The 15932-nt window shown below is 48.2% G+C and overlaps 1 protein-coding gene across 1 annotated transcript in view; it reads right to left on the bottom strand.

Moving 5' to 3' along the window:
* nxn (nucleoredoxin) overlaps positions 1 to 7404 on the bottom strand; it is a 160555-nt gene extending 153151 nt beyond the window's left edge. Inside the window, exon 1 of the mRNA XM_073053221.1 lies at positions 6876 to 7404. Within this exon, the coding sequence (XP_072909322.1) occupies positions 6876 to 7181 (306 nt within the window). The 5' untranslated portion in view covers positions 7182 to 7404. The remainder of the gene's footprint in view (positions 1 to 6875) is intronic.
* Between the last annotated feature and the right edge of the window lie 8528 nt (positions 7405 to 15932).

Genomic DNA, 15932 nt, shown 5'->3' with positions numbered 1-15932 from the left:
GATCGCAAGACCCCGCAGCGGATAGTGAGGTCAGCTGAGAAGATCATCGGGATCTCTCTTCCCGCCATTACGGACATTTACACTACACACTGCATCCGCAAAGCAAACAGCATTATGAAGGACCCCACTCATCCCTCATACAATCTCTTCTCCCTCCTGCCATCTGGGAAAAGGCACCGAAGCATTCAGGCTCTCACGACCAGACTATGTAACAGTTTCTTCCCCCAAGCTATCAGACTCCTCAATACCCAGAGCCTGGACTGACACCTTACTGCCCTATTGTCCTGTTTATTATTTATTGCAATGCCTGCACTGTTTTGTGCACTTTATGCAGTCCTGGGTAGGTCTGTAGTCTAGTGTAGTTGTTTTTTTTTGTTTTTTTTACATAGTTCAGTCTAGTTTTTGTACTGTGTCATGTAACATCATGGTCCTGAAAAACGTTGTCTCATTCTTACTAAGTACTGTACGTAGGAGTTATGGTCAAAATTACAATAAAAGTGACTTGACTTGACAAAGTACATGTTCAGTTATTGGGCCGACTATGACATCTGAAAGTGATGATAAATCTGATTCTGATATGGGTGTCTATCGTGTACTGAGAGTGGGAAGGGGAACAGGGAGAGGGGAATCACTGTGGGGAAAAGGGGAAAGGAGAGGGAAGTCATTTGAGATGAGGGGATTAAACATGGTTCCTCTCCAATAGATGAAATGAGGAGACTGAATTCAGACCTTCTCCATTGGCTGGTATGAGGAGATTGTACATGGGCCCTCTCCATTGGCTGAGACTAGGAGATTGAACATGGGAAAGAAATTCTCTACTCTGTGCCATGATTCAAAACAAAACCCACCCTCAGCTTTCCAAACAGTCTAGGAAAATTATTTCAACATACATATATTTCATTAACCTTGCAAAGATAAGATCGAATGAAAGAATATTAGACATCTTAAAATGACAATGGTTGGGCCATTAGTCCCTCTCCTTCAGGGCTCCATTCAGCAGATGGTGTTGATCACGAAGCAGTTTTCTATTACAGATCTGACCCCGAGCTCAAACTGGTTCGAATCCTCCCTTCCACTGGGGATATCTGATTCTCACCGTTTAAACTGATCACACTGGGTCATCTTCGTGACACAGGGGCAAGGCTGTGGTGGGTTAGCGGATCGGGGAGTTACAGTGTGGGAAGGAAAGACTTTGCCGCACGCTTTAATTCCATCGAGGAGCATACTCAGTGTCAGAGGGACACGAAGCTGGTCAGGCACCCGGCCAGGGACGGAGAGGCATAGGGGTGGGGGCAGGGAGGGGTCAACGAGATGTGTCTTTAGTGAAAGCAAAAAAAGACTGCCATTACATCAACCCTTTCAAAAAGACTTCACAGCTTAAAGAAGCTCCCGCTCTCTGAAAAGACCAGAACCAATGCATTGAAGTGATACAGCAGCCATCTTGTGCACAGCAACCAACAGTAAGGCTAAACTACCTGCGTCGTTGACGTGGATGAAGCAGTGCTCAGTTAACAGAGAGCACCTCCAAAGTTAGCCATCGCACCCCTCACTCCTTCTCTCGCTTGCCATCTTGTTACTGGGAAGTGGAGGTAAAGGTCAAAGTGAAGTTTACTGTCATATGCGCGAGTACATGCTCCTGCCTCTGTCTGTACGTTCTCCCCGTGACCGCGTGGGTTTTCTCTCACAGTCCAAAGATGTGCCTGTTGGTGGGTTAACTGGTCTTTGTAAACTGTCCCATGATTTCTGTTTGTTTAAGCTAGTGGATGCGTCCCCGGAGCCTTCCCTTCTCATCCTCTGACCTGGGGCTTCCGAGGAGGGTCAGTGTGTACATCTGACTTGATGCATCTGGAAGAGAGGGGGAGAGAGACGGAGACATTCCAAAGGGAAGTTTCGCAACACTGTGATCTCTTTGCACTACAATAGACTTTTTATTTGTTCAAATGTTTTCTTATAAAAATCGTGGTACAGCAGCAACACCCAAAACGCTGGAGGAACTCAGCAGGCCAGGCAGCACCTATGGAAAAGAGTAAACAGCTGACGTTTCGGGCTGAGACCCTTCTTCGGGAATTGTGATCGTGCGTAGAATTTGTTGTTCTTGTTTAGGCTAGGGTTAAGTTGCGGGCAGCCAGCTTGAAGGGCCTACTCCGCACGTTACCTCAATAAACACAGAGCGGCAATGAAAAACTCCCTTGCAGCAGCATTGAATAAGCAGCACTCGCAAGAACAACAAATTCTACGCACAATCACAATTCCCAAAGAAGGGTCTCAGCCCAAAACAGCAACTGTTTACTCTTTTCCATAGGTGCTGCCTGGCCTGCTGAGTTCCTCCAGCGTTTTGGGTGTTGCTTCTGTACCACAATTTTTATAAGAAAACATTTGAACAAATAAAAAGTCTATTGTAGTGCAAAGAGATCACAGTGTTGCGAAACTTCCCTTTGGGAATGTCTCCGTCTCTCTCCCACTCTCTTCCAGATGCATCAATTCAGATGTACACACTGACCCTCCTCGGAAGCCCCAGGTCAGAGGATGAGAAGGGAAGGCTCCAGGGGACGCATCCACTAGCTTAAACAAACAGAAATCAAATCACTTCAAGAGGTAAAGCCAATTATACACAGCTAACGACCACTCACAGGCCCAAGGGTTCTGAGTCGCCTGGTCAGAGGTGAAGGGAGATCCCAGAGTGGACAGGAAGCAAACCAGAGACTCAAGGGACCTCCGGCTGGAATCCGGAGCAACACACAAAGATACAGTCTCACACACACCAATGTGTACACACCGAGATACAGTCTCGCACACACCAATATAAACACACGAAGATACAGTCTCACACACACCAATGTGTACACACCGAGATACAGTCTCACACACCAATGTGTTCACACTGAGATACAGTCTCACACACCAATGTGTTCACACCGAGATACAGTCTCATACACACCAATGTGTTCACACTGAGATACAGTCTCATACACACCAATGTGTTCACACTGAGACACAGTCTCATACACACCAATGTGTTCACACTGAGACAGTCTCACACACACCAATGTGTACACACTGAGAGACAGTCTCACACACACCAATGTGTACACACCGAGAGACAGTCTCACACACACCAATGTGTACACACCGAGAGACAGTCTCACACACACCAATGTGTACAAACCGAGAGACAGTCTCACACACACCAATGTGTACACACCGAGATACAGTCTCATACACACCAATGTGTTCACACTGAGATACAGTCTCATACACACCAATGTGTTCACACCGAGATACAGTCTCATACACACCAATGTGTACACACCGAGAGACAGTCTCACACACACCAATGTGTACACACCTAGAGACAGTCTCACACACACCAATATACACACAGATAGTCTCACACACACCAAGATACAGTCACACACACCAATACACACAGAAAGAGTCTAACACACACTAATATACACTCTCTCTCTCTCTCACGCACACACACCAATATACTCTCTCACACAGACACAGATAGTCTCACACGCACCAACATACTCTCCCTGTCACACACACAGTCTCTCAAGTGCACCCCCACTGTCACACCGGATCCAGAAGCTGTCAATGAAAACAATGAGAGCAGTATGGAACAGAATAAAAAAAACTAGATTCAGTTCCGTGACACTATGGAGAGGGGCCGATGGAAACTAGATTCACTCTGAGGGAAATGAATGAAAATGAGGTGAATGGCTTGCTTTTATTCCCTCAAGTGGATGTGGACATGAGCCAGCATTTAACTGCCTGTCCCGTTGCCCTTGAGAAGGTGGGTGAGCTGCTTTCTTGCACCACTGCTGTTTGAAGCCTTGGGTACATCCACAATGCTGATAGGGAGTGAGTTCCAGGTTCAAGACCCAGTGACAATGATACATTTCTAAGTCAAGATGGAGTGCCCCGACTGGTGGTGCCCCTCTTGTCCTAGTTGGTAGAGGTCGTGGGTATGTTCTGCTGCCAATAATAAGGCTTGATTTTAGGTAACATAGGGCAGGAAGAGGTCTTTCTGCCCATCAAACCTGCCTCTGCAGTTTTAAAACTCTTTGCTCACAGCCAACGCCACCAGGACACGTAAACAAGACTGGTTTCTGCCGCTTCCTGTGGAAGGCGGTGGTGGGCGAGGGTCACAAATTATGCTCCTCCTCCTCCAATTGTTCACTCTCCTCTCCAGTCCTTTACCTTTCCCACCCACCTGTCACCCTCTAGCTAGCCTCCTTCCCCTCTCCCAGCTTTCTATTCTGGCATCTTCCCCCTTCCTTTCCAGTCCTGATGACGGGTCTCAGCCCGAGATATTGGCTGTTTATTCATTTCCACGGACGCTGCCTGACCTGCGTAGTTCCTCCTGCACTGCAGAGCAGGGGTTCCCACCTTTAGCTTTAATACCACGGACTCCTACCCACTAACCGAGGGAACTGTGGGCCCCTGTTGTACAGTACAGAAACAGGCCCTTCAGCCCGACACACTGATGCCATCCGGGACACCTGTCCAAGTGAACCCCAATTGCCCACACTAAACTCTCAAAACCTTTCCCCAGCCCGGCACCTGCCCACGAGTCTTCTACACATTGTTATCGCGAGAAGATAATGGGGTCTTCACTCTGCCAGCAGGGCTCGGAACCAGTCACCGGAAAACGGCTGGAGATGGATCTCACTGCCTCAGTAAAGCAACTTGACTTGGTCTAACCAAGCAGAGTACCCTGCCAAGAAGGCCCACCAGCACCTTTACTTCCTGAGAAAGCTGAAGAAATTTGGCCTGTCCCCTAAAACCCTCACTAATTTTTATAGGTGCTCTGTAGAACGCATTCTTCTAGGGTGCATCACAACCTGGTATGGAAGTTGTCCTGTCCAAGACCGGGAGAAGCTGCAGAAGATCGTGAACATAACCCAGCACATCGCACAAACCAATCTTCCATCCTTGGACTCACTTTACACCGCACACTGTCAGAGCAGTGCTGCCAGGATAATCAAGGCCACGACCCACCCAGCCAACACACTTTTTGTCCCTCTTCCCTCCGGGAGAAGGTTCAGGAGCATGAAGATTTGTACGGCCAGATTTGGGAACAGCTTCTTTCCAACTGTGATAAGACTGCTGAACGGATCCTGACCCGGATCTGGGCCGTACCTTCCAAATATCTGGACCTGACTTGCACTACCTTACTTTCCCCTTTTCTATTTTCTAATTATGATTTATAATCTAAATTTTTTATTATATTTACTTCGATTTGTACTTCAGGGAGTGCAAAGCGCAGAATATCTGTGACGATTGTACGCTCTAGAATCAATTGTTAGGTGACACTAAAGAATCAAAAACCCCCACCCACCCACCCCAGACATTCTCTCTTCTCCCCCCTCCCACTGGGCAAGACATAGAAAAGTCCCAAAGCACCTCCCACCAGGCTCAAAGAAGTCTTCCACCCCACTGTTACAAGACTATTTAATGGTTCCCTTGTGCCACAAGATGGACACTTGCCCTCACAATCCACCTCATTATGATCTTGCACCCTATTGGCTACGTGCCCTGCACTCTCTGTGTGACTGTGACACTTCATTCTGCATAGTTGTTTTGATCTGTGTGAACAGCATATGCAAGACAGGCTTTCCCCTGCATCTCAGTACATGGCAACAATATTAAACCAACACTTCCCCCCACCGAGCACGCCCAGGGAGAGGGAGAGAACGGAGTCGGACAGGAATGGGTGGAGCCCTTCTTCCCTCGTTTCTGTTGCTTAGGTCCTTAAACTTAATACCAGAGCAGAGGAATTAAAGAGACGAGTTTATACAGAACCGCGCTTGCACCAAAGGTTAAACTTAACCGTATCGTTGTACTGAGATTTACCGCCTGTCACGACAGTACACGGCCACGCTGAGAATCCTCCATCCAGGCATCACGCTGGCAAAGGCTGAATCCGAATTTCCCCCGAACTTCATTCCTCCAAGAATGCATCGCTCAGTTAGCGGGGCGTTAAGCAAATAAACACTGTTTATATGTTGTTGTTTTTTTTAAAAAAAAGAACTCTAGATGCACACAGCGTGAGATTCTTCCGAGAATGCCTCTGTTAGAGTGCGACATCGGGCAACTTTGCGGAGAACTCCTACACTGCATGAGATTCAGACTGGATGGGGACAGCAGCGACAATTTAGAACAATGGTCTGAGGCTCCGTGCCTCGGGTCCGAGAGCGTTTATGTAAAAGCTCTACGATACCGGAGCCCCACGTCTCCGAGGCCGGCACGCTCGGCTGTGTGCAATAATGCATGCAACACCAAAATGCACTTTACAATGCCCACTGCATGCAATACTGCACGCTCCTTTTCAACCCCGCTCAGGGTGAGCGCTTTGCCACCTTCCGCCCGGCTGGTCCGAATTCAGCGCATATGCCACATTCCTCCACCGTCGAACCGAGTAGGTGCAACAATTTATATCCAGGGTGTTGCACTATACCGACTCGGCGTGCACACCGGGCGAAGTAAAATCAGGATGATAAAACAGTACTGACCTCACTCCATAACCCGGGATGCACAAATCTAATGCGCAATACAGTCTGTGCAACACTATTTTCTCAGCGTGGACTGCTAGTATTTATTCTAAGTAAATCCGAGGTGATTAACTGTTTTGACTACTGTATAATCCAAGGTCCAGTGCACTTAGCTCTCAATATAGTTTCCCGACCGTACAATAACGCAATCTTAAGATGCTGTACAATTGCGTTTATTCTAAGTGATTCTACGGTGCTAAATTACAGTACGTGTACGTGTAGAATACTTCAGGTTGAAATTCTGCCACAGCGCCGTGTTTTCCGAGTGCCTCCGGGGCTCGCAGACCCGCAGACCCACACACCCTGCCTCCTTACCTTCTTCCCCTTCTCCTGGAACGGCAGTACCAACCAGGGCATCTGGCCCACGAACTCCTGCCAGGGCTGGTACTCCTCCTCGGAGCCGATGAAAACCACCTCCAGCTTGTCGGCGTTCTCGCCCTGCTTGAAGCGGCCGTAGAAGTCGGCGAGGGCCGCGGTGAACTGCTGGCACGGGGCGCTCCAGCTGCAGCCGAAGTAGAGGGCGAGCAGCCGGCCGTCCGAGCCGAGCGGCGAGCACTCCACCTCGGCTTGGTGTCGGTCGGTCAGCCGCTCTCCCAGCAGCTCGCACACCGGGCCGGCCATGGCGGCGAACGGTGCACACCCCGCGGCGCTGGGGGGGCAGAAGGAGAGGGGAGGGTGGCCGGTCCCAGCGAGTCCTGCCGCCGCCGGTCAGCCCGGGCTCCGCCGCTCTCTGTGAACGGACTCGGCTCCCGCGACGATCCAGGACCAATGGTGATCCGGCAGCACTCCTATTGGTCTCGGCAGCGAATTCCTCCTCTGCACACTCTTCCCCCCCCCACCCCGCCAGCCAGCCACCGAGTTTGCCAAGCACAACCCTTTCCCCGGCGCTGGAGGGGGGCGGGGGTGACCTTACAGAGCTCCGTGAAATGGGGAGGCGCTCAGTCCCTTTCGCCGGCTATGGGTGGCGAAACTTGAGGGAGACAGATGCTGGGAATCCTGAGCAAACGCACACGAAAAACAAAACCATGCTGCAGGAACTCGGCGGGTCGAGCAGCATCGCCAAATTTGGAGTATCGTGCGCCGTCCTGGTCACCTACCTACGGGAGAGATACACCGCTGAGATTTTGAACGAGTAAAGATGTAAAGAATTACAAGGATGTCGCTGGGACTTGTTATGGGGGAAAGGTTGAATAGGTTGGGGCATTTTCCCCCCCTTGGAGCGTAGGACAGCCGCGGCGGGGGAGAGGGGAAGGTTCCCGGTGCCTACCAAGCATCCCAGCGAGTCCTACCGCCCCGGAGTAGGACTCGTGAGGGGAGACATGAATGAAGTAACCATATAACAATTACGGCACGGAAACAGGCCATCTTGGCCCTTCCAGTCCGTGCCGAACGCTTACTCTCACCTAGTCCCACCAACCTGCACTCAGCCCATAACCCTCCATTCCTTCCCTGTCCATATACCTATACAATTTTTTTAAAATGACAACATCGAACCTGCCTCTACCACTTCGACTGGAAGCTCGTTCCACACAGCTACCACTCTCTGAGTAAAGAAGTTCCCCCTCGAGTTACCCCTAAACTTCTGCCCCCTAACTCTCAACTCATGTCCTCTTGTTTGAATCTCCCCTACTCTCAATGGAAAAAGCCTATCCACGTCAACTCTATCTATCCCCCTCATAATTTTAAATACCTCTATCAAGAACAGTGGTCGGTATTGAGACAGAAATGAAGCAGAGGTCATATTTCTCTACAGAGTTGGAGTCTGACCTGTGAACTGCTTCATGTCCCTGTGAACCAACCGACTTAAGAGTTCAAGTTGGTAAGCCAGCCAAAGTACAAGGTTGACTGACCCTTTGCACCCTCCCTGCCCTTCTGCAAGCCTGTCCTCAAACAGGGATTGGTATTGGCACTTGGAATTTGTTTATTATTATCCCATGTACCGAGATGCAGCGAAAACCTTGTCTTGTGTACCATTGATACGGATCAAATCATTACACAGTGCTTTCAGGTAGTGCAAGGTGAAACAGTAACAGTGCAGAATAAAGCGTAACAGCTACACGGAATGTGCAGTACAGGATAACAAAGTGCAAAATAATAACGAGGTAGATTGTGAGGTCGAGAGTCCATCTTGTCGTATTGAAGAGTCTTATTGTAGCAGGACTGAAGTTGTCCTTGAGCCTGGTGGTATGTGTTTTCAGGCTTTTGCATCTAGAAATATAGAAACATAGAAAACCTACAGCATAATACAGGCCCTTCAGCCCACAAAGTTGTGCTGAACATGTCCCTATCTTAGAAATTACTAGGCTTACCCATAGCCCTCTATTTTTCTAAGCTCCACATACCTATCCAAAAGTCTCTTAAAAGACCCTGTTGTATCCGCCTCCACCACCGTTGCCAGCAGCCCATTCCATGCACTCACCACTGTCTGTGTAAAAAACTTACCCCTGACATCTCCTCTGTATCTACTCCCCAGCACCTTAAACCTGTGTCCTCTTGTGGCAACCATTTCAGCTCTGGGAAAAAGCCTCTGACTATCCACACGATCAATGCCTCTCATCACCTTGTACACCTCTATCAGGTCACCTCTCATCCTCCGTCGCTCCAAGGAGGAAAGGCCAAGTTCGTTCAACCTATTCTCATAAGGCATGCTCCCCAATCCTGGCAACATCCTTGTAAATCTCCTCTGCACCCTTTCTATGGCTTCCACATCCTTCCTGTAGTGAAGCGACCAGAACTGAGCACAGTGCTCCAAGTGGGGTCTGACCAGGGTCCTATATAGCTGTAACATTACCTCTCGGCTCCTATATTCAATTCCACAGTTGATGAAGGCCAATACACCGTACACCTTCTTAACCATAGAGTCAACCTGCATCCTTTGAGCGTCCTATGGACTTGGACCCCAAGATCCCTCTGATCCTCCACACTGCCAAGAGTCTTACCATTAATACTATATTCTGCCATCATATTTGACCTACCAAAATGAACCAATTCACACTTATCTGGGTTGAACTCCATCTACCACTTCTCAGCCCAGTTTTGCATCCTATCAATGTCCTGCTGTAACCTCTGACAGACCTCCACACTATCCACAACATCCCCAACCTTTGTGTCATCAACAAACTTACTAATCCATCCCTCCACTTCCTCATCCAGGTCATTTATAAAAATCATGAAGAGTAAGGGTCCCAGAACAGATCCCTGAGGCACTCCACTGGTCGTCGATCTCCATGCAGAATATGACCCATCTACAACCACTCTTTGCCTTCTGTGGGCAAGCAAATTCTGGATCCACAAAGCAATATCCCCTTGGATCCCATGCCTCCTTACTTTCTAGTTAAGCCTTGCAAATGCCTTGCTGAAATCCATATACACTACATCTGCTGCTCTTCCTTCATCTACTTGAGCTGCAAATGGGGAGAGTGGAGAACAGAAAGGGGGATTTATGAGAGAGAGAGAGAGAGGGAGATGGTATCTCGATGTCAGAAGGTTGGTGATGGAGGAAACTCGGTTGCTCTCAAGTTTTGTGTGTCGCTCCAGCTTCCAGCATCTGCAGTTTCCTGTGTTCTCCCAGTGTGTCCACCCCATTAGTTTGGCTCCATTCTGTGACACGGCCTCCACTGTCACCCTGGTCTCCACACACATTTCCTCCAATAAACAAGATCAAGCACTGTGTGGAGTCTCAAGCTCATTTTCACAGTGTTATGTTACAATATTCCCACTGAGAATATCTTTACTTCTATAAACATTTCTATAAACAACCGTTTAAAATCATTATTAAAATCCCCAAAACTTGCACCATGCATGTTATCAGATGGGCTGTAACATCACAGACTGGCATTCTGTAACGTCTTCTGTGGAGTCTGAGCCACTGAGCGTTAATTACAATTAAAAACACACACACATAAATTCAATAAATAATTCAAAAAGAGAGCGAAAATAGTGAGGTGATGTTCACGGTGCGTTCAGAGATCTGATGGCAGAGGGGAAGAAGGTGTTCTTAAAATGTTGAAAAGGTGTCTTCAGGCTCCTGCACTTTCCCTGATGAGAGTAACGAGAAGGACCTCTTCTTCCACGTGTGGTACACATGAGGCAAGCTCATAGCATCAGATATTCAACATTCGCAGGAAAAACTAAACTCACTGTAAACTATACACAATTATTTACAAGATGGAACACAAGTAGATCCAAAGGAAAGGTCCAAATAATGCAAAGTGTGTGAAATGTCAGAGTGTTGTTAAACTCTAGCGACTGGGATTGAAGGGAAGTGTCAGTTCTTGAACCTGGTGATGTGGGACCTCAGGCTTCTGCTCCAGTGGCCCACTGGTAGCTGTGAGAAACTGGCGTGGCCCGGATGGTGGGGATCTCTGATGATGGATGCTGCCTTCCTGAGGCGGTGCCTCCGTTAGATACCGAGTCCTTGTGTTGTCACGTGTACAGAGGTACAGCGAAAAACTTTGCTTTGCATGCCATCCACGTAGAGCCCTTCATCGCTGTGCAAAAGAAAAGACCAAATGCAGGGTAAGCGTTAGGGTTACAGAGAAAATGCAGTGCAGGCAGGCAATCCAGTGTAAGGGTCACGAAGGGGCAGATTGTGAGGTCAAACGCCTAATTTATCATACTCATTACCATCATTATGTGCCGTGTCGTATAACATGGGTGATCACGGTCTTTCCATGACCATGTTCTTGGCAAATTATTTCTACAGAAGTGGTTTGCCATTGCCTTCTTCTGGGCAGTGTCTTTACAAGACGGGTGACCCCAGCCATGATCAATACTCTTCAGAGATTATCTGCCTGGCGTCAGTGGTCACATAACCAGGACTTGTGATCTGCACCGGCTGCTCATACGACCATCCACCACCTGCTCCCATGGCTTCACATGACTCTAATGGGGAGACTAAGTAGGCGCTACAAGGGTGACCAGCAGGCTAGCGGAGGGAAGAGGCACCTTATACCTCCGTTGCTAGAGACCCTGCCTCCCCTTGTCATACTCAGGCACTGTTTAATAGTCTTACAGCGGGATAGAAGCTGCCCTTCAGCCAGGTGGTATGTGCTTTCAGGCTTCTGCATCTTCTGCCCATAAGAGAGATGGAAGAGACAGAATACCTGAGCCGACTCAGATGGGTTCAAATCCCAGCGGATTATATTTCACATACTATAACACGTTGGAGGAGGTCAGTAGTCCGTGTCAGTACTCAGTCATTCAAAGTGAGCTGCCCCTTCTCACATACCCATCCTCCTGCCTCTCTCCGACACACCAGAGGCAACTTGCACCTTCTAGCCCACAGATCTCTCTGCTGTGGGAAGAAACTGGAGACTGGGGGTGCCAGGGAGACCCTGCAGACTCCACACAGACAGCACTGGAGGTCAGCATTGAGTGCGGGTCTCCGGAGCGGTATCTGTTACATTATGGGCAGATGTCACCTTGATAAATGAGCCAAGGCAAGGGAGGGGTAAATATACCTTACAGTGAAAAGCCTGGAAAACAACCTACACACACACACACACACACACAGACACCACACACACACACACACACACACACCACACACACACACACACACACACACACACACCACACACACACACACACACACACACACACACACACACACCACATAAACATACACCCACACACACACACACACACACACACCACATAAACATACACCCACCCACCCACACACACACATCCACTCACACACACACATACACCCACACACACACATACACCCACACACACACACATACACCCAGACACACACACACACACCCAGACACACACACATACACAAAGACACACATACACACACAAACACATATATGCATATACGTACACACAAATACACACACAGATCAATGCATGTGTGCACACACACACACACACTCAAAAACAGACACCTACACACAAACATACACATTCTTTTGCACACACACACACACACACACACCTACATGCAAACACAGAAACCTACACATAAACACATACATTCTTACACAGAAAAGGGGAACATTTACTCACCATCACACATGCATATTTATACACATAAAAGCGGGTACCTTCACATAAAATAGACATTCCAACATACTAAACACACGCAGGTATACAAAACACTTGCACACACATTCACACATGCACACTCACAGCTGTGCATATATGCACCTGCGTGTACACACACACACCATTAATGTTAGAGAATCACATTTGCGGAACAGGGGCTCCTAAAGTTCACGATGTTGATTTTGGGAGGAACCTCCCTCCAGTAACCGTGCTCGGACAGATGGTGCCGGACAGAGGGTTAGATTGTTTCCTGGACAACCAGAGCACAGTGGCCCAAGGGTGGAAAACAATGGGCTGAGCCTCACATTCAGCAGCCATAAATCACAGAGCTCCCAGTTGACCCCACACCCTTCCCAGGGAGGCATGGGTGGGGGAGTGGGGGATGGAAAGCAATTGTGCGTGACTCAACATAACATATATTTTAACGCAAACAGGCCCATGGAGTGGACCGTGCCCTGGGTAAGAGCATTATCAAAAAATAGTTACCAACAGAGGGCAAGCATCATGTTTATTGCTGGATGTTTGGGACTACTTGGCCATACAGACTTTTACGTTTTGTAACTTCAAAGCATTAACCTAATTCCAATAAAAAGATGGGAGTCTGAAATGATGCACGTCTTATTTCGTGTTTACTTTACACAAGGCGTGCGTGTACCACGTGATAGTGTCATGACGTATACGATTCATGTATTTTTACACATAACCCTCAATGAATTTTTTAAACAAACAAGAATGCTTAATCAATGTATGTTATACAATTATATATGCACAGGGGGCATGGTAGTGTAGTGGTTAGCACAACACTTTACAGTACCAGCGATCACAGCCTGGTCTGGAAACACCAATGACCGTGAACGGAAAATCCGACAAAAATTAGTGGATATGGACCAGTCCATCATGGGTGAAGCCCCCCCCACCATTGAGCACATCTGCATGAAACGCTGTCATAGGAAAGCAACATCCATCATCAGAGATCCCCACCACCCAGGCCATGCTCTTTTCTTGCTGCTGCCAGCAGGTAGAAGGTACAAGAGCCTCAAGACTCACACCCCCAGCTCCAGGAGCAGTTACTACCCCTCAACCATCAGGCTCCTGAACAAAAGGTGATAACTACACTCACTCGTCCCACAACCAACCATCTCACTTGAAGGACTCTTTATCTCATTATCTCAAATTCTCATTAGTTATTGTTATTTACTTATACTTGCAGCATTTGCACAGTTTGTTGTCTTCTGCACTCTGGTTGATCTTTCATTGATCCTGCTATAGTTACTGCTGTAGTCTCTTGCGTCTCCATAGACAGGATTAGTGGGTGTTTGATGGTCAGCATCGACACGACGGGCCAAAGGGCCTGTTCCACACTGTATAAATCAATGGCTCGTTCCTACTGCATGTCCTGTCCTGCATGCTAAAGGGGACTGCACTTCTGTAGCGCAGGGGCTCCCAACCTTTTTTATGGCTTGGACCCCTACCATTAACCGAGCGGTCCATGGACCCCCAGGTTGGGGACGCCTGCGTAGTGCCTCCTGTGTTATCCCAGATGGTCCAGGCCCAGATTCACCTTCCCCTGTGGCCCATACTTCCCTACCCCGGATGCCATGATGTGATGCTGTGGATGAGGCTGCCCCTCAGTGGCCAAGAGTGGGAATGCAGTCTAATGGTGTCTAAAGGCTCACTCACCCCTTCTTCACAAAACACCCTGATTGATGGCTTTGGAGACGATCAAAGGCCTCTTAGCTGTTGCAGTGTCTCCGATGGTCACAGACACCAGAATTCTCCCCAGATTGGTATAAATAATCTTCAAAAAAAATTAAAGACCACATTTAATTAACAATACATTACAATAAAAGGAAATACAGAAAAGCATGAACATTTTGCCCAGGGAACGGTCAGCAGACCACCTCAATGTATTTGCTTAACATAGAACATCACAGCACAGTACAGGCCCTTTGGCCCAGGATGTTGTGCCGATCTTTAAACCTGCTCCAAGATCAATGTAACCCTTCCTTCCCACATAGGTCTCCATTTTTCTGTCATCTAAGAGTTTCCTAAATACCACCACCCAGAGCAGGGCATTCCACACACCCACCATTCTCAGTGTAAAACATTGACCTCTGGCTTCTCCCTGTACTTTCCTCCAATCACCTTAGAATGAAGACCCCTTGCATTAGTTACTTCTGCCCTGGAAAAAAAGTCTCTGGCTGTCCACTCAATCTATGCCTCTTATCATCTTGTACACCTCTATCAATTCACCTCCCATCCTCCTTTGCCCCTGTAGCTTGCTTATAAGGCATGCCCTCTAGTCCATGCGGCTGTCACGACGTGCACTTGCATTTTGGGAACCTTGGTGTAGAGGAAAGACAGATTCCGATGCGGAGATGGTGAAGAGAGTTTATTCATAATGATTCCAATAAACATCGGTGGCTTGGCTAAACCACACCATGAGAAATATCATTCTCAAAACTAGGCCCCTGCAATTGACACTAATCAGGCATCCACTTAATTAATACAAGTGACATGGAATCCCTGAGCCCATCAAAATAAACTTAACAAGCTTAAACAGAAAAGACCAGGAGACCACATTACAAAGAGCGAGTGGCTCGAGAAAAACACAAGAAACTCCGAACGATTAACGACTGTCGTTAAACAACAATTAACCATTTCAGGTGCTCTAAAAACCTCGGAGCCCAATGCTCTCTGGCGTCCCTAAGAGGCCTGAAGAACTCATTACAGCAGCATCCTTGGCAGATTCTGCATTCTACTTCAGTGCTTTTGTAACCTTGTTCTAGTTCGATGCACTGTGAAATGGTTTGATCTAAATGAACAGTGCACAAGACAAGGTTTTCACTGAAACTCGGTACACGTGATAACAATTCCCAGTACACTTTGTCCTCAGCTGGAGGGGGCAGATTCAGACTATGGTTCAGCAACAGCCATCTGGCACTCATTCAGAACCAAGCTGCAGGATCATCAGATTTTGTATTGAACCCCAGGCCCTCAGTGGAATTGGTTAATTGTTGTTTAACGACAATGTGTGTTGGCGCGTGGCCTAGTGGATAAGGCGTTGGTCTAGTGATCTGAAGGTCACTGGTTCGAGCCTCAGCTGAGGCAGCGTGTTGTGTCCTTGAGCAAGGCACCTAATAACACATTGCTCTGCGACGACACCGGTGCCAAGCTGCTTGGGTCCTAGTGCCCTTCCCTTGGACAACATCGGTGACGTGAAGAGGGGAAGGCTTGCAGCTTGGGCAACTGCCGGTCTCCCACACAACCCTGCCCAGGCCTGTGCCCTGGAAACCTTCCAAGGCGCAAATC

The sequence above is a fragment of the Hemitrygon akajei genome, chromosome 8 (genome assembly GCF_048418815.1).
Source record: "Hemitrygon akajei chromosome 8, sHemAka1.3, whole genome shotgun sequence".
Taxonomy (NCBI): domain Eukaryota; kingdom Metazoa; phylum Chordata; class Chondrichthyes; order Myliobatiformes; family Dasyatidae; genus Hemitrygon; species Hemitrygon akajei.
This window is presented reverse-complemented; position numbering and strand designations above follow the sequence as displayed.